The following is a 21964-nucleotide window of genomic DNA, read 5'->3' on the forward strand; positions in this document are numbered from 1 at the left end:
AATGATTTTTTCTTCAAACTCAACTAAATAAAATCCGCCACCTTGATAATTATTTCATATTAGTACCCGAATTTTGAAGCTCTTCAAAAAAAAATTTTTTTGGTTGAGAAATTATGGGATTGCATTCATAATTCAGCCAAAAAAAATCATTAGCATGGCCAATACAAACTAGCCACAAATGACCATTACAATAAAGAAGCTATCTAATATAAATTTTGGCATAGACAGCCCAACTAAGATTGCAAACTCATAACAATTAAAAAAAAAAGATAAAACTTGAAAAAATCAAGTCATAACAATACAAATAAAACTCTCATGAAAGAGAGATGGAGAACTCCTACGAAAAGAGAGGTGAAAACTACACAGAAAAATCAAAGAGTCTCTGCGATCTATTTCAAATATAAAAAAAACCACAAAAAGAATAGTAATGAAGATCCGACACCGAAACGCATGTGGATATCTGAAGATGAGACACATACGCTTGTGATGAATTGAGAAAATTATAACAAAATGAAGACAAAAAAGGAAAACCTTATTTCATTGAAAATGGGAGAAGAGAGGAGAATGGAGAAGGAGAGAATGGGAGATGGGAGGAAGAGAGGAAGGGAGCTTAAAAACTCATATTCAAACTTACAAAAACATTTATCGCAATCTTTTTCATTGGTAAGATCGTTAAGAATTATGTTAAATGCTAACATGAATTTAGGTTTTGGCAATAAGCACTTGTCACTGTCGATGTCTAAGAGCATCCACAATTATGTTCATTATTTTTTAGTTAAAATTTAGCTAAAAACACACAAAAACTATTTTAGGAGCTCTCTATGAAATTTGAACTCAAATCATACTCCCTAGTTTAGAGAGTCATAAATACTATAATTATTTTTTTAATTTAATATAATTAGTCTATCTCTATAAATTAAAAAAAAATAATGTTAATTAAAAGTTTAAAGTATGCATAAAATTAAACATCATTAAATGATAGGAAGCCACCAAGAGTTTTTTCTCTCACCTCAAATTTATTAGAAACTCATAAAAATCTCCATATTTTAGAGTTGTATTTTTTCAATTCCTCTCTAAAATTTCTCTAAAGAGGCGTTGAAATATATGAATCGTCATTCCTCATCAATCTAAATAAATTTTATAAAATTTTTATTAAAAAAACCTCTCATATAAAGTTTCCAACAATTTGGGAAGGAAAAAAAAAAAACCAAAATCAATTACACAAGGGCCACGTGTGGGTCCCGCCGAGGTTTGTGACTAGTGTGTACCGGTCCTTGCCACCCGCGAAGTCGTTACACAGCCGCTTCCACTAGAGCAAATGAGGCGTGCTCCTCCTCCTCCTTCCCTCCAATTCCTCGCCGCAGCAGCCACTGACGCAACCACCGCCATGTCTTCGCGCGCTTCTGTATTTTCTCCCTCTTCTCCAATTTAAAAAATGGCTCTGAAACTTTCAGCTAATTGATGCGTTCTCTTTTACAGTACCGAGGTGGTCGAAACCAATGGCCGAGAGCCTCCTCCTCGAACCGCCCCTATTCGGGCGGCAGAGGCCCGTACGTCACCGGAGATTCGCATATCCGGTCGGTCCGCGACGCCAATCTAGAGTTCCGGCAAGGCGACGCCGGCGCCGGACCCTTCCCCAACCAAACCGGCTTTCGTCAACATCCGCCGCCGCCTTTTCAGCACAACCATCACTTCCGTCAATCTCGGCCGCTCGATCCAAACCAACCGTACCGGCCGAACCAGCAATTCCGCCCTCCTCAGCAGTTTCAGCCTCCGCAGCAATTCCGGCCTCGGCCGAAGCCCTTGGATTATCGCAACTGGGAGTTTGCGAAAACGACGCCGTCCTCTACTTGTGGTAATCGATCGTTACTATTTGTAAATGTATCAGAGTTGTTTTGGTTTGGCTTTCTTTGAATATATCGTTTGGGGCTGACAGATAGGTTTACGGTGCTATCTTATAACATACTGGCTGATTCCTTGGCCCATGAGCACCGGAGCAAGCTTTACTTTCACATACCTCATCACATGATGGACTGGCAATGGAGAAAGAAGAATTTGATTTTTGAGCTTGGTCTGTGGTCAGCTGACATAATGTGCTTTCAGGTGCATCTTAGCTGTTTCATTTTATCCGCAATCAGTTGTGTTTGAAGTATCTTGATTTTATGTTTTGCTTTGTCACGGGCCTGGCTGAAATTTTTATGGCCTGGTTTCAATTGCAGGAGGTTGATAAATTTCAGGACATCGAGGAGGAGTTGAAGCTTAAGGGGTACAATGGCATTTGGAAGGTGTGCTTAGAAATGCTTATGTTGCTGTTTTGCTAAATCAAAAACATTCACATCATATGTTGATGCTTCCCTCTCTACATGGTTTGTTTTTAAACAAAGGCTTTGGATGTGTATCAGACACCATTTTGAGCATCAATACACACTGTATTTTTAATGTAGATTAAAGAACATGAACTGTGTAGCAGAAATGAGGGTTTTGAGGAAATTGGTAGACGGATAGCATCCATATTGGGGGTTATTTTGTTTGAGAAATATCATTGTTAACTATTATTACTTCAAAATTGACGCATAAACTATCTGTCTAACTGAATAATGATGGATGTTGTGAAGAGAAGGATGCCATTTTTGGTGTTCTTATTGCATGTAGATACCTTTTCTATAGTAGGAAAGGTCAGGAAAATAGATTAACTTGGCTAACTTTCAGCAACTCAATAAGTGCTGTGTGTAATAAAGTCACTTGATTAACGATTTATTTATGGTTCAGCCCAAAGGAAAAAAAAAAGATATTCAGGGATGATGGAAATTTACCAATTCTTGGTTTGTGCAGATGCGGACTGGCAATCCAGTTGATGGCTGTGCAATTTTTTGGCGATCCTCAAGGTAGAGTATGTATCTAGTTTTTGGATATCCTTGAGTTGTGAACAGTTATGCACCATTTTTCCATGCTGCTTATGAGCTAAGGGAGTGGCTTATTTACTTCCCTGGCTGTGAATATCATCAGGGCATGTGAATATGTGCCTGAGCTAGCTAAAGATAAAAAAGTACTTTGTCCTTCCGCTTCAGTGATAGTTCATAAGAGTTTTCATACTCATTTACCCTGTTTAATTGTCATTTCCTTGTGTCCTAAATACATTGGTACGTGAGCCTGCCTACTTTCATGATAACTGAATTTATGCTCACATTTCTACATTCATCTTACTGTGTCTCCTAATTGGGAGCTGAGTTATAAGGGCAATCTAGTTGAAGTATGGGGATCTTTAATGGAAATAGGAAGTGTAGACCGATGAATTACAAAAGCTTGCCCTCAAAACATAACTGAAGGTCATTCAATACAAGTAGTTAATTATAGTGATGGCATATCTTAACAGTCATTTTGATGAACGAAAAGTCCCTTGGTTTGGCTGAACTAAGGACCATTGCCATAGACCTAGTATAAGCCAATTTACTAATTTCCTGTATTATGTCTGATCTTTCATTTCCTATCTTGTCCTAGTCATCTTTTATTGCACCGCTGTAACTATTCTGTTTTGCATTCCCTTATTACTACTTTGTTATAATATATCCATCTTTAGAGACTTAACATGCTAGTACCACATGCTAATGTTGAGCAAAACTGATTTATTACTGTAGTCTACACCTTACCTTGGTTGCCTTTATAGATTCAAGTTGATTCATGAGGAATGCATTGAGTTCAGTAAGCTTGGACTTCGGGATAATGTTGCTCAGATATGTGTGCTGGAGGTATTTTAATTATTTTTATCTTGAACCTTCCATGTGATCACCAGCACTAGTTCTGATTGTTCAAAATTGGTTTGTCCATTTCATTTCCTTTTTATTTTGTTTGATATGGTTTCATGTAAATGCTATTAGTTTTTTTTGCTAAACAGTCAATGTGCCAGACCAAAAATCTTGCAGTTCTACCAAGAAGGTAATTTAAGAATCTTTAGATAATTTACCTTCATTTGTATAATACATATGCATGCAGACATGCTTTAGTTTTGGGATTGCCTCAACCTTTGGTACTTTTAGTCACCTAGATATGAAGTGACTTTGACTAGGATATTTGGAAAACAACTAATTTTAAAAGTAGGAAATTCTCGCTGATGCTGGGATACAGATGAGTTTAATAGTAGAAGAAAACTGTGTTTCTTTTTCGACAGATTTTGTGTAACTGAGTTTTGTTTGCATCTGTAGCTCAACAGGTTCTAATAAAGTTGTCATTTGTAACATTCACGTGCTATACAATCCTAAACGGGGAGAAATTAAGCTTGGCCAGGTAATTACTCTCCTTTGAGTAGGCCATACAAATTTGTGTATCTGGTCAGTTGCTGCAGCTCTGTTCTGTCTATATATGTACAGTATATATATCTCCCTCTTTGGCATTCTTGTAATGGCGTTCAAATAAGATATAAATGTGGTGTGAAATCCATCTCAAAGTTTAACTTCAGCAATGCTAAAGATTTCATTCAGCTTTAAATTTGAAATCATACTTTCCTTTATGTTTCCTTCAAACAGGTCCGGGTGCTCTTGGATAGGGCTCATGCCATTTCCAAAATCTGGAATGATGCTCCAATTGTTCTTTGTGGGGATTTCAATTGTACGCCAAAGGTTTATTTATAACACTCTTGAAGTCTATATCTGGAATGTGACTCTTGTGGCACTGCTGGAGGTAGTTCTGTTTTTTATTTTATTTTGATGGTAACACTTTTTTCATTCCTTTTTTCAGAGTCCGTTATACAACTTTATTTCAGAACAGAAGGTAAGCTCCTTTCTTCTCCATTTTTAACCTCCATCAGTTTGTAAGTTACAAGTATAGTTACATCATATTTGCAGTTAGATTTGTCTGGAGTTGACAGAGATAAAGTATCTGGACAAGCTTCAGCCCAAATTTATGCAGCAAGGTCATATAATCGTAATTATGGGTAGGTTTTGTTGGAGTCAATTACTGAATGCTGATATAACGACTACAATTCTATTTGTGAATACCTCTTCTATTTTGAAGTGAAAACTTTTTAAAAAAAATATTGCAGGGCTCAACCTGGTAATCATTTTGTTCAAGGTACATCAGTGGTAGATGGGAGGGAAGGTGGAATGAAGCCGAGTGATTCACCATTGGATATTCAGAATCAGAACCTAAACAATCTAGAAAGTAGTGTGGAGAATGTTCCATTAACAAACAATTTGTCTCAGCCTCAACCTACTAACACCCTCAATTGGTTTGATAAATCTTGCACCAATGTTGATTCTCAAAAAGTGGATGGTGCCCAAGATGTTGAAGTTAACAAAGAATCTAAGCAGAATGATGTAGCGGTTGAATCAGCTTTCCATGTTCCAGGTGACGGCTTAAAGGATGATGCAAGTACTTCTTACAGTGATGGCGGCTTTCCTGTAGCTAAGTTGACTGATCCTGAACACGCTTTCTCTAATGTGACTGAGATTGGATACAAAGAAAAAGTGGATTTCATCTCTACTTCAAATCATGGATTACCAAGTGAACATTCGGACTCAAATATTTGTGCAGAAAAAGAAACCATGAACTGTGATATCCATAAACATCCCTCTACAAGGGACAATGATTCTATTAGGGAAGGGATTGGTCCAGATTATGTGGATCCTCTCCAGTCAGAAATTCCTTTGTCTAAGCTATCCGGCCAGACTTCCATTGCTGATGCTATCAAAGTCTCTTCATTAGGGAACTTAGGAAATTTGTCTTCTAAACCAATTTATTGTGTTGAGAACGATAGCCGTTCAGTCCCAGAGCAAGTCGACATATCATGTGCACCTACTAGTGTTGACCTTGAGTTGCAGAAAAATCTAGAAAATTTATCTCTTACTGAGTTAGATGAAGCCATTCCAGAAGGTGGAAATACAGCTGAAGATGATAATACATTTATATCTGCATTACACAACACAGAAGATGCCTTTCCATCTGATTTTTCTGTTTCTCCCAACTCAGCGTTGTCTGCATCAACCAATGCAGTTGAGGATGGTTTATCTCCAGGATTGGATTCAGAGACTGTTTATGTGGAGAGAACTCCTTATGATCCCGCACTATGGACTCCAATGGAAATAGAAGCTGCTACAGGCAATTCAGAATGCACTCTTTTAGAACATCCTCTAAAGCTTAGGAGCACATATACTGAAGTTGAGGTAGTTATATCGTCTAAAGATCCTTTACTATCGAACTCTATCTAGAATGTTGCAGTTTGATCTGCAATCTACGTAGCAATCGCAAATGGTTTAGAAAATTTACCACTCTTAGATATTATATTTGGTCAGGATCTGAAATTTTTTACTCATACACTTATTTCTTTTATCTTTGCAGGATTGTGCTGGGGCCAGAGACTCAAATGGAGAGCCCCTGGTTACCAGTTATAACAGATGTTTCTTGGGCACAGTTGATTACATCTGGTAAATTTTCTATGATTCTGATATTCCTTAACCACTCCTGTCAGTCTATTAATATTTTATTAGATTTTGAGAGTTGATAAATCATTGAGTAATTACATTACTTTTTTAATAAATAAAACAGAGTTTATGCATCACTCTTTCAAATATATATTTTTTCTTCTTATTCTGAGCATGTAGAATAGGGTTGAGACCTTTTATTTCTATTAATTATTATTTTTAAATTTCAGGCGCTCCCAAGGTCTGCAGACTGTAAGGGTGCTTGCTCCTATTCCAAAGCATGCTATGCAATGGACTTCAGGGTTCCCAACCAAGGTATGGGTTTTCTACCGAGCTGATGTGATGCCTTAGAAGGCAAAAGTAATGAGAGAGTTCATTGAACATTAAACAAAGAATGATATCTCTCTACTATTTTAGTGAAAGCAAAGGAAGGATTTACAATATAATTATAAGAATTGACATATCGTTGGATAAATTTATAACATATAACATTTGTTAATCCAGTCGGTGAAACAAATGAACTTGAGCTTTGACATATACCTGAATGCATATTTTTCCGACTGTTTTTCAGAAATGGGGTAGTGATCATATTGCCTTGGCTTCTGAGTTGGCGTTCGTGAACAGTTTTGACCAATCATAACAGCAACACAGAAGGCCGCACCAGCAGTCATTATTGACATTTGAGGATTGCATTTGGAGAAGTTGCGGGATTGACTGTCATCTCCGTCAAATTTTTTCAGCGTCTAGTTTCACCTCTTCCCACATGTTTTAGGTTGTGGGAAAAACTCAGTCACAGGTTCTCTTCAAAAAATTTGAGGTTAGTTGAGTTTTTCGGCGGCAAATTCCTCATGTATATATTTTGATCTTCATGTATCGTCTGTTTTCTATTTTTCAATTTTAAACTTGAGAGAAATTCACTAACCTAGGCCCTGGACGTACAAGTGTTGCTTGAATTACACTTTACAAATTTATAAAGAAGTTGTAGTCTATTTTATAAAGCACACTAATTGAGTTGTACATTTTCTATTTGGCTGCGTGGTTGATTGTTTTTAAATTCACAATGGAACAATCAAAGGTTCATAGTTACCCATACGACTGTGACGACCATATTTTAGCACAAACGACGTCAAATTGTTTCTTCAGAAATTGAATCAACTTCACTTGTGAGCTGTACGAGCATGTTCTACGTCAAAAAGAAACAATAATAATTCGTGACCACAGATTTGTTTTCTGACTCCAACGAAAGAAAACATGTATAAATGGATGAAATTACTAAATTTATTTATGTCATTCAAAAAGGTAATTGAGATTTTCCTATTTGAATTACGAATATTAACTGGAAAAATATTATATTCTCAAACTGTTTGGCAATGCAAGATGTTCATGTTGATTCTTGTCTGAATTTAAAGCCCAAATTCACAATTTGATGAGATTTGTCGCATTCAACACAAGCTTAACTCGAATTGGATCAGCTTTATAATTTCTCAATCTAAACTCATCCATACAGGCACTGGCGGACCCAGAAATTTTTTAGCGGAGATGCAATATTGACTAAATATGAAAAATGATTTTTTGGAATAATCATTTTCTCAAGATAATAATATATATTGACTTAATGAGCTATCATTTTTAGCCTAAATCGTATTTTGCACTAAAACCGAATTTTCATATTTTGATTTGGTGGGAATTTGATTTTTTGGTATTTTTATTTGAATCCAAATGGGGGGTACTTCTTTATTCACATTGTAAACTTTTTATTTATTTTTATATTACTCCATTTACTTAAATGTTGAAAATGGAAATAAGGTAATCTATACACCAGTTGAGCAAATGGGCAATTTGAAGCACCTACAATGGTTTTTCTAGCGAAGGGAGGTGCAGCTGCACCTCCTTACGCCTTACTAGGTCCGCCAGTACATACAGGTCCAAGGGTGTGTTTGGTATGCCTCACTAGACTGGACTATGCTAAATAAGCCTTGAAACCCATGTTTGGTAAAATGGGGGACTAAGTTAAATGGGATTGTGGAGTCCAACAGTTAAAAAACCTCCTCACTCGCTCTCCTTATACAGAGAGGCTGAAATGCAGTTCGCAAAATAGCGAGCGTGCTATTTTGACGCGCAAGTCCGACTAATCCAATCGCAAGACCAAATCCATATCCAAGCTTCAAGAATCAATTTCTTCTTCTTCTTCACCTAGAATTATCACCACCATAAACCCAATCACACCAACCAACCACCACCAATTCAAACTCAACCACTTGAATCAACCACCACCAAATCAAACCCAGTGGAACCACAACCCAATTGAACCTTTCGAAAAATTACTAACCATTGACCGTGGCTCAGTGAAACCAAATGGAGATTTGTGACTTCGAAGAAGATGAGGATCTGTGACTTCAAAGGGAACAAGAGACCTTGGCTGCCAATCACAAGTTTAATCATGGCCTCGATGTTTTTGAAGAAACTCCCGCCTTCCTTAGAGCCATTTTAGATGTTGATGCTCAAGGTCCTGCCAGACCTCCCCTTGTCATATTTAATTGTTTTTGTTTTGGGGCGTTTACCCCCTCTGTAACAACAACAACAACAAAAAAGGAAGGGGGGGGGGGGGGGGGGGGGGGGAAGAATAGAGAGAAAATGAGAGGGAAGCAGAGAAAGGTTTGGGAGGGGAATATAAATAAATAAAAAAGGGATACCAGTGTTGTGTCAATATTGGAGAAAAAAAGAGAGAGAACCAGAGAGAGATCGGGAGGGAGAAAGAAAAGAGAAAAAAGAAACAGGGCTGGGAAGGAAGAAGAAAAGAGAAGGAGAGAAAAGGAAGAAAGAAAGAAAAAATAGAAAAAAGATAAAAGATAAAAGATAAAGATAGTTTGTCTTTAAAAAATATTTTAATTTTTTTTTTATATAATAAATTATACATATCTCATTGGTTTCTTTGTAGTATTTATTTAGTTTTAGGTCAAAATCCCAAATTAATTTTAAATATTTAAATAATTTTTTTTAGTCCAACACAGTACTAAACATAGGTTTTCACTATTTTTACAATCCAGCTTCTTAGTCCGACGCATCACCAAACGTAGGCCAGTACTTAATCCAGCTTAGGCCAATCTGAGCTAATCCAAGACAGTCCTAGGATTTAGTCCAGTCCATGACAGTCCGCCGTACCAAACGACCCCCAAAAATTTGAGTTAACTTCCGAACAAGCTTGGGTTGAATCCTTGCAAGTTGCACCAATAATTAGTAGTCTCATATTCCCAACATCTTCAATGGTCCACACAAATATTGGTACATTATTTTGATTTGTTGCTTTAACATTCATTTTGATTTTGAGCTCAAACCTCAAATTGACGGTTATTTTCATTCATTTAAGTGAGAAAAATACTTTGGCCAACAAAATATATATATTATTGGAACTTTGAACCCTTCCTCTCTTTGTCCGGAGAAATTGCATAGAAATAGCACTATTTGGTTATTCCAGACCAATAATGATATGCCACATGAAAATGTTATCACAAGTGTCAAAGTGTTATTGGCCGAAAATAACAAAATAATGATATTCTCGTTTTATGAAATAATTTCTCTTTTGTTTAGCTCAAATTCAACTTTTGAATATGTCCTTGTTTTGAGAAAGTGGGTTGATTAAGATGGCTCCTTAGGCCATTTCCAATCCGAGAGGACTCAAACTCAAATTTTCTCCCATCAAAATACAACTATTCATGTATTGTCCGGACTCAAATAGATTTTTCTCCCAACCTTGCACACCAAAATGAATTCGCAACTTTATTAAATTGTTAAAAACTGTATAACTTTTTTTTTTGGGGTTAATTTATATATAAGTAATGCTATTTAGACACATAACATTGACCACCTTAACTGACTACCTTATGTGGCAACTGATGTGTCATGTCATGTCAATTAATGAATGTTGCCATGAGGCCACTCACTAGGAATGCTAGGGTTTTTTAATTGACATGACGACATTCATTAATTGACATGGCATGACACATCAGTTGCCACATAAGGTGGTCAGTTAAGGTGGTCAATGTTGTGTGTCTAAATAGCATTACTCTTTATATATAAACTTTATAATTTATTTTTCTGAACATTTATACATTTTAAAAAAAAAAGGAATTTCACAAACATAAAATTATTTCATTTAAAATGAGAATGAAAAATAAAACCAAAAGGAGCAAGTTCAAATACAACCATAAAATTATTTCACTTGAAAATAATAATAAAAGAACGAAAAGGAGCAAGTTCAAATACAACCATTGGATGCAAACGGTAAATGCTCCAGCGCATGCCATGTGTCCAGTTTTAATAAGTGAAAGTGGATGCCTTTTTACCATGATGCGCCTACTCCTTCAAGTAGGTTCAGTTTGGGCCTTACAAAAATTATTGCCTGGACTACTAAGGCCATCTCTAGCCATAGGCCATAGGTCAAATATAGTCATAAAATAATGCAAAATTCATCTCTAGTTATGGGCTAAATTTTTTTTTTGGCCAAAAGCCACATTTGGCCCTTTAACTCTCTAACCAAGCAAATTGTAGCCCAGCTTTGGCTTAGGCCAAATTTTTTTGTGGGCCCCATGCATGTGCTTTTCAAGAAGAGAAATTATCAAGTGTGGGTAAGAGCATGAAACATCTCGTGCAAATGCATATCCAACAGCCAATATTAAAGGCGCGTTAACATCATCGATGACGTCAGCTAGCTGTTAGGATAATTTTTTTAAAAAAAATTGCCTTTTTAAATGTTATCAACGTATACGTGTCATATATGGAATATTGTCTCTAAATAGTAGTTTAATTAAATTAAACAATACATAGTTGTGGAATGTATGAGTGTTGTACCATAGTTTTTCTGAAAATAATAAAATACGAAGGACTCTAAAATATAGCCATGCATAGCTGGGGATGAAAAATTTTAGTCCTATACTGTTATTTTAAAAAAATTAATATTTTAAAGGGCTAAATTTATAGCCCTCGACTACATTTAGGGGCGGCAGTCGCATTGAAGATTACCTTATGAATGCAGGAGGACAGAGAAAGAGAAAAGTGGTAAAAAGACAGTGGTTTATTGTACTTCTGTAAAAATAACAATATGTACAATTATTGATTCTAAGGAGACCGCTTGCCTCTTTTTGGGGTGACACAAAGTACCTTTACCAGCTTGGTTCCTGTATGTGCATAAATAGAAATGTAATTGAACTTCTTTTCTTTTCTTGGTAATGAAATGTAATTAAATTTGGTGGAGTGAACATGTGACCGAATTTTATTCTTCTTTTTCTTGGCTAAACAGTCGGGTTTTGTGTTGGTCTTACCATATAACATGGAATTTGGTTAAATATTACAAAATGGATGGGAATTTAATGTTAAATCCATTTTATCTTAAAAAACAAAAACAAAAAAAACAAAAAAACAAACAAAAACAACCAGACCATCTTGTGAGAGCTGCAGTCCTAGTTCTTCTCAAATGGTCAAGGTAGTTGGTTGTGAGTGGTAACCTACTCTCTGAACTTTTTTGTGTCCTTTTTTTTTACTTATTAAAATTCAGCAATGGAGAAAATTTTCGCAGTGCTGTAGATAGTTGCAACTTACAAGTCAGCCCAACACGAAACACTCGTTGCAGCTGAAAAAAAAAAAACATTTGAAAATAATGTATTGGTTCTCTGCCTCCTTCCTCAGTCTCTGTTACAAGGTCACAAGACTCGCAACAGAACCTCGGTTTCTCGGGCAAAGAACAGAGCATTTCTGATCGGATTTTCCATTCAAGGTCAGTTTTTCTCATCTGGGTTTTTCTCAGAATACAATTTTGTCATCTGGGTCCCGCATTGCTTGTATTTGATTCCTCTTACATGCATTGCGTTTTTTTTTCCCCATTGTATAAAAGAGAGAGCTTTTATTTTTGGGTAAAAAAGGAGAGAGCTTTAGCTAGATCTTTTTATCGAAAAGGTGAAAAATGCCAATTTTTTGTATAGTATCATAAAAAGTATGTGTTGTTTGGTTATTGATGATTGATTGGTCATTCATTTTGCAGGGATGTTTAGGTCCTTTGAGTTTGAGCTGCATTTGCTGTTCTCTATTGTTAAAGTCCTTCTCTTTGATCTCTCTCACTTCACTGTGATCCATCAAACCCTCTTAGATTCTTTTTCTTGTTAGGTTGATTATCCAAAGCAAATCCCATTTCTGAAACCCCAAATAAACCCGAATGTCATAGGAAATCCAGTCCAACCCAACTACCTAAATCTATTTTACTGTTTATTGACCACCCAAATTATAGATTCCTGATCTCCTATTCTAGAGGAAATCGCTTCCTGTAGTCTAAAATATTGTTTAAATTGCGGTTCAAGAGAAAGGGATTCATGCTTCTTTAACATCACTGTTCCATTGAGATCACCCAAGTCTCCAAATTTTGTCAATTTAGATCAACCCATCTCCTCAAATTTTCTGAAAAATGTCAGCTTCCAATTTAAGGACTCCTTTAAACCCTCCATCATCAGTATCCCCATCCTCATTGAAGCTTCCTGATTTCAAACAATCTGTGAAGCTGAAGTATGTGAAGCTTGGCTACCATTACCTCATCACCCATGGGATGTACCTGTTCCTATCCCCTCTATTTGTTCTCACTGTGGCACAGCTCTCTACATTTTCACTCCAAGATCTCCATGACCTTTGGGACCATCTCAGGTTCAATCTCATATCTGTTGTCCTTTGCTCAACTCTTTTGGTCTTCTTATTGACCCTTTATTTCCTTACTCGTCCACGCCCCGTTTACCTTGTTGATTTCTCATGCTATAAGCCGGAGGATGCCCGAAAATGCCCGAGACAAATATTCATGGATAGGTCTCATTTTATAGGAACATTCACTGGGGAGAACCTCGAGTTTCAACGAAAAATTCTTGAGAGATCAGGTCTTGGGGAGTCAACCTACCTCCCTGAAGCTGTTATACAGGTTCCTCCTAATCCATGTATGGCAGAGGCCAGAAAAGAAGCTGAGATGGTAATGTTTGGTGCCCTTGATCAGCTCTTTGAGAAAACTTCTATAAAACCAAAAGACATTGGTATTCTGATTGTAAATTGTAGCTTGTTTAATCCAACACCATCTTTGTCAGCTATGGTTATCAATCATTATAAGCTACGAGGGAATATTATTAGTTATAATCTTGGTGGGATGGGATGTAGTGCTGGCTTGATCTCGATTGATCTTGCTAAAGATCTTCTTCGAGTCCACCCCAATACCTATGCTTTGGTCATTAGCATGGAAAACATCACTTTGAATTGGTATTTTGGGAATGATAGATCAATGCTTGTTTCAAACTGCTTGTTTAGAATGGGAGGAGCTGCAATATTGCTTTCAAACAATGGGTCTGACAGACGTCGATCCAAGTACCAACTGGTTCATACTGTTCGAACCCACAAAGGTGCCGATGACAAGTGCTTCTCATGTGTAACCCAAAAAGAGGATTTTGCAGGTAAAATTGGAGTTTCTCTGTCGAAAGATCTTATGGCAGTTGCTGGAGATGCTTTGAAGACCAACATCACTACCTTGGGTCCTCTTGTGTTACCTATGTCTGAACAGTTGCTCTTCTTTGCCACACTTGTTGGGAGAAAGCTTTTCAAGATGAAGGTGAAGCCTTACATCCCTGATTTTAAATTAGCTTTTGAACATTTCTGCATTCATGCCGGAGGAAGAGCTGTGCTGGATGAATTGGAGAAGAACTTGCAGCTTTCGGATCGCCACATGGAGCCGTCAAGGATGACACTTTACAGATTTGGCAACACTTCAAGCAGCTCTCTTTGGTATGAATTGGCTTATACAGAAGCCAAGGGGAGGATGAAAAAGGGAGACAGAACTTGGCAGATTGCGTTCGGGTCTGGCTTCAAGTGCAACAGTGCAGTTTGGAAGGCTTTGAGAACTGTGAATCCAGCAAAAGAGAAGAATCCATGGATGGATGAGATCCATCAGTTCCCAGTGGATGTTCCAAAGGTCTCAGCCCTCTAATTCCAGTGGCAGTTTCCCATTTCTTCTAGCAATATAAAATATATTAGGGGTAGCTAGTTTTCTGTTTCACTGCTACACTCTTCATGTTTGGCTTTAATGGAGTTACTGTTTGGCTTTAGTTATTAGGAGAGGAGATAGATGGTGTTAGTGTTTGGTTTACAGTGTATCCGTGTGGTTTTGACTTGTGATTATATACCTAATTAATCGGCTGTTTGTTTTATTATGGTATTTTTCTTGTAGTTTTGAGTGTTTTATGCTGTTTGGTGATCCATAAACTGGGATTAATATCCAATGAGAAGGATTATTCCTAATCATCATATATTCTTCTTGGGTTGATAGATGTTTCTTGGCTCCTGCCTACATTTTCGTCTGCTACCTATGTTTTGTGGATCCATTAACTGACCTCATGCCACGAGAGATTTGTCTCCATATCAGACACTTCTTTGACTGACACTAACAACTAAATTCTTTTTGTTTTTTATACATCACTATAAATTGTGTGTACACACGCCTTTGATAGTTCCCCACATAGTTGGAGCCAAACTATAATTTTCTAGTTTAATACGCTTGTGTTTATCTTTCACTTCATGTATAATATTTTAGTATTCTAAAGTACTCATTAAAGATACAAAGATGACACTGTGAGAGTCCAAATAGTCTTGCCTTTAGAAAATAAAGTGCTACATGAGGCCTCGAATCTTTTATAAAGATTACGCTATTATTTTTGTTTTTTACGTTTAGGTTTCATGTGATTTTCTTACTATTTTTTGTACTTTTTTACGGTGCTTTTATTTTATAGAGCATATGCTTCTTCAACAACAACAACCAAAAAAAAAAACCGTTACATGAGTTGTTTTCAATCTTTTGTAAGTGCCTCGATGGAAGAGTCACTTGATTTTTTATTTTTTTTCTCGGTATCAGAGGGGGCTAACGCCCAAGAAAACAAGCCAACCAACTAGAAGCAGAGAAGACGAGGCCTGGAGTCTCCCCTTGAATCAGCAACCAGGATGTCAAAAATGCAAGCTGGCATCTCCTCAAAGATATGCAGACCTGGATTAAAATCAAAACTAATAGCAGCCAAAGCATCAGCTGCACAGTTTTGTTCAAGAAGGATGTGTCTAACTGAGCAATTCCAATCAACACTCATTTTTACTTTGCAACAATTGATGATACTGAACAGGGGGTGGGTAGAAATAGTGAGAGAATTAAGAAGAGTCACTGCAACCTTGGAATCACTTTCCACTTCCACAGTTCGAAACCCAAAATCCCAAGCTAGGGAGAGCCTCCAAAAAATACCCCACAATTCAGCCTCAAGTACAGAGCCAATACCCAAATTCACAGAATAGCCCTTAAGCCAAGCACCAGTTGCATCTCTTAACACACCTGCAGCGCCAATATGACCAGTAGTATTATTCCAACTACCATCAGAGTTAATCTTACAGCGTCCAGGACTGGGCCTACTCCAGGAAAGCTGCGTCAAAGTTTGATTAGAGGTTCCAGTAATTGGTTTGTTGGCCGAGTACCACTCTACAGCATACTGGAAGATAATTTGCCTTGGTTCAACATGCATAGTAAAGTTTTGGTCAAACACACCTTTGCATCTCCATTTCCAAATAAACCAAAGAGATAAAGTAAAAATTAGGTGCCAAGTTCCCCAAAATCAACACCAATGCCATTCCAGGCAGAGAGTCACTTGGTTTTTGACTTAGACGGAGCCTTTTCTTCTCTTTGTTTTTGGAAAAACATTGCAACCATTTATTATTGAAAGGGTTAGTAATTTTCGACATGACACTACTCAAATATTTTGCGAAATTAACAAAATTGAAGAATTAGACAACAGATTAGGCTCGCATCAATCACAAATAACCTAACTATGACACTACAAATCTCTTCAACTAAATTTCTAATGAAAAAGAAAAAAAATCGAACGAGTGCAATTATCTTATTTTCTCCAACTTTTGAGGATTGGGAAGAAACGTAAAAACAAAGAAAAGAAACAGAGTTATGATTATGAATCATATAGTGTGCAAAAGACTTTCATTTAATAACCCATAACACACCAAACGAAGCACCTCTAATTTCTAAACTCTAACCACTACCAAAGAAATGAAAAAAATATATTCTTTGATTGTTCCCAATAGAAGTAACAGTATGCCAACCCACAAAGGACATTATCAATGAATAAAATGTATCTGAAAATGTACACAGGAGTTCCATTTTCCCAAGAGGAGTTGACAATACATGGAAAGCACAAGAATACTAGTCCTTGGTGGACTTGTTGATGAGAGACTTGTGAATGTGAGGGATCACGCCACCACCGGCTATTGTTCCTTTGATCAGGGTGTCTAGTTCTTCGTCACCACGAATTGCAAGCTGCAAGTGTCTGGGTGTTATACGCTTCACCTTTAAATCTTTGCTTGCATTACCTGCCAGCTCCAACACTTCTGCAGTCAGATACTCCAAGATAGCGGCAGAGTACACAGCAGCTGTTGCACCAACTCTTCCATTAGCTGAAACCCTCGACTTCAAAAGACGGTGAATTCGACCAACTGGGAACTGCAAGAATACGTATTCAAATATCAGAGATAGGGAACATAGAGGGCATATATACCCAAAAACAACTAAATAAAATCCATTGTGAATGGGAGGAATTAAAGAACTACAAAAATATCAACCCGTGGAAAGTCCACGATACACTGATGCTTAAACACAAGTTCATGAGACTATACTTGAAACCCAAATTATCATCTCGGGTAAATAATTTACAGCACCTCACCCAGGTTAATGACACATCTGATTAAATTGATCTCATTATTAAAAAGAAAGGCATTGCAGGATAGATAGAAACAGGGACCAAGGTTCAAATTGTGGACTCAGGATAATGAATAAACAATGAACATAGATGACCCGATATCAAATCGTCCTTTTATATGTTTTGGTCATAAATGTGATTGGATTAGGGCAACTACTAGATCAAGAATACATCAGCTGAGTAAGTTAACAAGTCTTTTATTGATTCCCCTTATACCCTCTAAGTTGGGTAAGCTATTCCTTCACCACTCTGGGGAATTTCTTTAAAGGAGCCCAGCCTTCACTCACATACAAAGAAAATATCCTAATCTAAGTTTAGTAGACCCGGATTTGACAGCAAAAAGATAATGTTGATGTCTAACCTTCTTGACCAATTATAATCTTATCAAGTTGGAAGAACCTATCCTACTCTCACCATCAGGAGAGTTGAAGCTAAAATTTCTAAAACAGCTGCAGTGAATACTATGCCCTGTTGCTTAACAGAAAAACTGAACAGACTAACTTCACGAAAGAGAACTGTAAAATCTCTGTGCCAGTGCAGAAACGTATTGAACCAAAATCAGCTGAGACAACTATTTACCTAAATATTTGATGCTTATCTGCCTACAGTTAGATGCACAGAGAAAACTCAAATTTGCAGATCTTAAAGCACTAAATATAACATATGAGGGCCGTGGGTAAATAAGAAAAGCAGAGCAGAGCAGAATTTATCCTCTCCATTACCATGATAGACCTCTTCTTCATGCCAAGCTCAGTACCATGATAATCCATCCATTCCCACGTAATTGAAATCCTATGAATTTGAAATTCAGTTACTTTTACAGCAAGCAAACTAATCATAACTAACCACAATTATCCCATGTACCCCCATCAAGCACAATTTAGCAGATTGCTCTGAGCTAGTGAGCTCTGAAATTACGAAATCTCCACGACCCAACTATTCAATATCTTTTTTTTCTTCCACTTCATTAATAATTTAGATTTTTCCAACCATAATTCTAATTCTATCCGTAATAATTCGTATACACACCAAGAACCAACACAAATGAGAACACGCATTTTCTAAACAGAGCATATTTTGAAAAACGAAGATTTACCCATGCATGACACACGAAGGAAAATCAGCGAAATCGAACTGAAAACAAATACAGATGAAGAGAGAGAGAGAGAGAATTGTACCTGAAGGCCAGCTCGGGAAGAACGAGAGATAGGTTTCTTCTTGTCCTTGTCTTTGTCTTTGTTGATGGCTGGGCTTTTGCCCATTATCAAACCCTTCGCGCCTTTACCTGACATTTTTTTTTTCTCGAGAAATTGAATGAAACTGTGAATAACTCAATTTTGCTTTCGAGACAGCAGCAAAAAGCACAAAACGCGAACGCAGATAAAAACAGAGAGAATTTGCAGATGGGGGTCGAGAAAGATCGAATCTTTTTTAGATTTCAGAGACTGGAGAGAGAGCGAGTCGGGTTATTTATACGGAGCTTTTTACCGCTTAAAATACCCAACGACTTATGTTTAATCACGAACAAACCACTTTCTTATTTGGATTTGGATTGGGTCTTTTGGTCTTTTGGTCTTTTGGATATGTGAGAACGTTATGTATTGACCTTCAAAGAAAGTGGGTTTATAATAATTTTGGCAAATAATAGATTGGTCAAGTAAGTGATTTGGCTTCTACAATGTTAAAAGAGGTCTCAAGTTATTCGAAATGTCGTAGTTAACGCGTTACACTTTTTGTTAATTTAATTTCTATTACAAAACGACAAGCTGAGGCATAAAATCATGCCTTAACTCTCACTTCTCAGAGTAGGTTAACTTGCTTATAAATTCATTCCATTCCATCATCACTATAGTACTATATCATTATCCTATTGATATGTTTTATTTAATTAATTATGGGAACATACCCATTTTATTTTTATATATAGCTAGTTCATTCTTAATTATCAAATCATGATATGGGTGATTAAATATAAACACATGTATAAATCTGAGACAAAGACGAATGGTTTTGCGTTGAAAAATATAACAAGTTTAGGAACTTGGGAGGTTAAGATAATACACATTTTCTTCAATTCTCTAGAAACACTTAATAGGAGCAAAATTCAACTACATACTAACCATGCTGAAAGCTACACATACAATCAAACCAAACTAATTGACCTTCCATCCTCGAAGTTCTAGAAAAATAAATTATATCAAGGGGGTCCCATGTCCCTTGATAAACAATGTGTTGTCTTCTAATTCAAACCCTGCAAATGCAAAATTAAATCACAATTATTGATCATTAAAAGCCACGAAGAAATACAAAACGAAAATCTAATGAGTTAATTTATACATGTTGATTAACAGTTTGACAACATAAAATTCAATACTTACTGTTGAAATTCAATGTTAACGAACTTAGCAGAAGAGTTGGCGATTGCAGCGAAGGCGGTGGTGGAGAGGGCCATGGTAGTATCTTTCCTTGAAGGCCGAGACACCGAAGAGAGAGCTCGATCTACAATCTTTATCTGAATCGTCTTCCCTGGAACGCAAGTTCCTAGCACCGGCGCACTAATGCACCTCACCAGATATTGCCTGCCGCAGGCCGCACCATTGTCCCATATTCCCTCGCCGGCTGACCCAAACAGGTTGCTCGACGGAAACTGTGAGGGGTCGCTTCCCCTGCAAGCGGTGGCTGCATGCATACAATGCAAGCTTAGGTATTGATCAAATATCCACGTTAACAGAAATATATCGACAGCTTGAAACAATGAAGATTTTAAACTAAATCTATTTGACATTCAGAAACATTATATGAAAGTTTCGAGTAAAATGTACTAAAAGAAAAAAAAAAAAAAAACAACTGAAAAAGATATTGTATGTAATAAAGATACATTAGGGTTTTAGGTTTACGCAAATATGGGGGGCTGTAGTGGGCAGCAGAGCCAACATCAGCCTGAGAGGAACGAAAGAGCGCTGATAAAAACAGGAAGAGAAACAGCCATGGAAGGGAGCTCGGAGAAGTTGACATGCCTGGATCAAAAAGTAAGAAGAAAATAATCTGATGGAATTAGTTAAACATTATATATATATATATATATATATATAAAATATCAATTAAAGATTCATTCAAAGTCAAAGGTTTGAAAATTAGATTGATTTTAACTTGGGGTGCAGGACAGTTACTTGGCAGCTCAGAGTAGGACACCGAAAAATAAAAATGTACGATCGTCTAAACAAGTAAAAACAGCAGAAAATATGTCCCGATCCTAGGATGAGGTAGCCTTCCCTCCTCCTAAACTTTTCTTCATAAAAAAAACAGCAGAAACACAAACACAAACAGAAGTAAAAACAAAAAGGCAGATAGAAAGAGCAAGAAATAATAGATTAGTTAAGAAATCGTGTTTAGTGGTTTTGGTACGTAGGTAGGGTGATCAAATGAGTTATGGTTGATCCAAAACCACCTTAATTAATCACCTTAAATAAGTGGAAGAAGAGTCCAAGAGGTGAGACAAGAGCACAATCTTAAATTCTTAATTAACAGCATCAAAATATAGTACAAATCTCAGCCGTCCATTGTCTACTACTGGACACCACACAGAAGAGTAGAGGACCCATGGACTTCCATGTGGACAAAGCTAGAGCTTGCTTAGCCGTCCCTCACATGCTCTTTGCTTACAAAGTCATTCACTGGCCAAGGCAAGTCATGTTGGTTGGTTTGGTCGATATTCGCTTTTTATTCCGCAACCATTTTCTATTTTTGTTTTATATATCTATTTTAATCAATGAATTAAAACACTTATGTTTGATTCTTGGGATATTACCAACGTATTTTTCTTTCCATTTAATCCAAATAATCTAACAATTTAATAACATTCCAATTTCTAATAAGAAGATGACACCCACAAATAAAAATTTGTTTTAAATTAAATTATAATACTCGATTCGTGGTTTAGGTATTATCGAGCTCAATTTTTCCATTCAAACTTTTGGTTTAGATTGAATCGGTATAAAATAGAAATAAATAATTATCATACTAAACTGGATTATTCGTCTAGTCGGTATTCGATTTTTCAGCACAAATACCCACCCCAGCTTTCCCATGTATGTATTATACAAAGATCCAACGGTCTGGCATATTAGAATGGAAGGGGGAAGTACCTAAAACATATACAATGTATCTAAAGGAACCAAATATTGTAATATTAAGGTAACATCTAAATTAATTTGTGAGTGAAGGAGATTACCTGGGCAAGTGCTATGCTCAGCGGGAAGACTGATCGAGAGTGCAGGCAATGTAGGTAGATATGGAGGAATTTATAAAGGAAAGAAAAATAAAATCACATCTTCTGAATGAGGTAGGCAATCCATTTGGAACGTTTCCTTGCAAGGGAGGGACTTTTCAGATGTGCACGTTAATGTTAAGATGCGTAGTCGATTTAAAACGTAACTTACTCATTAATTCTTTTTTTATACGTCTAATAATGAATTCCGAATTTCCACACCAAATTTACTTTCTTTATTAGTAAATTTGTATTAAGGATTAAGGTAAGGGTGATCCATTCAATGCACCTATGTATCTGAAAAAAATCCCAACAAAAGCTTTCTTATTTTATGCACTCTCTTTCGTTTTCATAAGTTTTTTTAACTTCAAAGGAAAATGACAAATTGTTATGCCCTCTCACGGGGTCGATGAACATGGCGTACGTAGTTACTTATTTGTACAAGTAGAAGCCAAAAAAATATTCTAATTTCA

At 36.7% G+C, this 21964-nt stretch overlaps 3 protein-coding genes across 7 annotated transcripts; 2 read left to right on the forward strand and 1 right to left on the reverse strand.

Annotated features, from left to right (window-relative positions):
* LOC18790489 (carbon catabolite repressor protein 4 homolog 6) lies at nt 1015-7432 on the forward strand. Of its 2 annotated transcripts, none has more exons than XM_020555712.1 (15): nt 1015-1405; nt 1480-1855; nt 1937-2103; nt 2220-2285; nt 2833-2885; nt 3665-3746; nt 3893-3933; nt 4200-4281; nt 4521-4613; nt 4732-4764; nt 4839-4927; nt 5036-6155; nt 6331-6416; nt 6644-6728; nt 6985-7432. In XM_020555712.1, exons 1-15 carry the CDS (start codon nt 1319-1321, stop codon nt 7051-7053), a joined length of 2529 nt encoding a protein of 842 aa, XP_020411301.1. In that variant the 5' UTR covers nt 1015-1318; the 3' UTR covers nt 7054-7432. The 2 variants fall into 2 exon arrangements, with proteins under 2 accessions (XP_020411301.1, XP_020411302.1); XM_020555713.1 differs by having other exon boundaries at nt 1297-1405; nt 1941-2103.
* LOC18791652 (3-ketoacyl-CoA synthase 11) lies at nt 11625-14750 on the forward strand. The gene is made up of 2 exons (XM_007223088.2): nt 11625-12183; nt 12448-14750. Exon 2 carries the CDS (start codon nt 12865-12867, stop codon nt 14410-14412), a length of 1548 nt encoding a protein of 515 aa, XP_007223150.1. The 5' UTR covers nt 11625-12183; nt 12448-12864; the 3' UTR covers nt 14413-14750.
* LOC18790211 (histone H2A variant 1) lies at nt 16391-21578 on the reverse strand. Of its 4 annotated transcripts, XM_020555478.1 has the most exons (6): nt 21456-21578; nt 20395-20513; nt 20122-20241; nt 19603-19903; nt 18403-19475; nt 16391-16968 (listed from the first exon to the last, which is right to left on the reverse strand). In XM_020555478.1, exons 5-6 carry the CDS (start codon nt 18514-18516, stop codon nt 16672-16674), a joined length of 411 nt encoding a protein of 136 aa, XP_020411067.1. In that variant the 5' UTR covers nt 18517-19475; nt 19603-19903; nt 20122-20241; nt 20395-20513; nt 21456-21578; the 3' UTR covers nt 16391-16671. The 4 variants fall into 4 exon arrangements, with proteins under 4 accessions (XP_020411067.1, XP_020411066.1, XP_020411065.1 ...); XM_020555477.1 differs by lacking the exon at nt 16391-16968 and having other exon boundaries at nt 19209-19475; nt 20395-20508; nt 21456-21552; XM_020555476.1 differs by lacking the exon at nt 16391-16968 and having other exon boundaries at nt 19209-19475; nt 21456-21552.

This window comes from Prunus persica, chromosome G1 (assembly GCF_000346465.2).
Source record: "Prunus persica cultivar Lovell chromosome G1, Prunus_persica_NCBIv2, whole genome shotgun sequence".
NCBI classification, from domain to species: Eukaryota; Viridiplantae; Streptophyta; class Magnoliopsida; order Rosales; family Rosaceae; genus Prunus; species Prunus persica.

Excerpts from the sequence above, each read along its gene's own strand:
- LOC18791652 (XM_007223088.2), top strand. The coding sequence starts at position 12,865 with ATGTCAGCTTCCAATTTAAGGACTCCTTTAAACCCTCCATCATCAGTA.
- LOC18790489 (XM_020555712.1), top strand. The coding sequence starts at position 1,319 with ATGAGGCGTGCTCCTCCTCCTCCTTCCCTCCAATTCCTCGCCGCAGCA. Across the intron at positions 2,286-2,832 it reads GGTACAATGGCATTTGGAAG|ATGCGGACTGGCAATCCAGT; the intron begins GTGTGCTTAGAA and ends TGGTTTGTGCAG. Across the intron at positions 3,747-3,892 it reads CTCAGATATGTGTGCTGGAG|TCAATGTGCCAGACCAAAAA; the intron begins GTATTTTAATTA and ends TTTGCTAAACAG.
- LOC18790211 (XM_007225960.2), bottom strand. The coding sequence starts at position 20,239 with ATGTCAACTTCTCCGAGCTCCCTTCCATGGCTGTTTCTCTTCCTGTTT. Across the intron at positions 19,904-20,121 it reads CTACAGCCCCCCATATTTGC|CCACCGCTTGCAGGGGAAGC; the intron begins GTAAACCTAAAA and ends GTATGCATGCAG.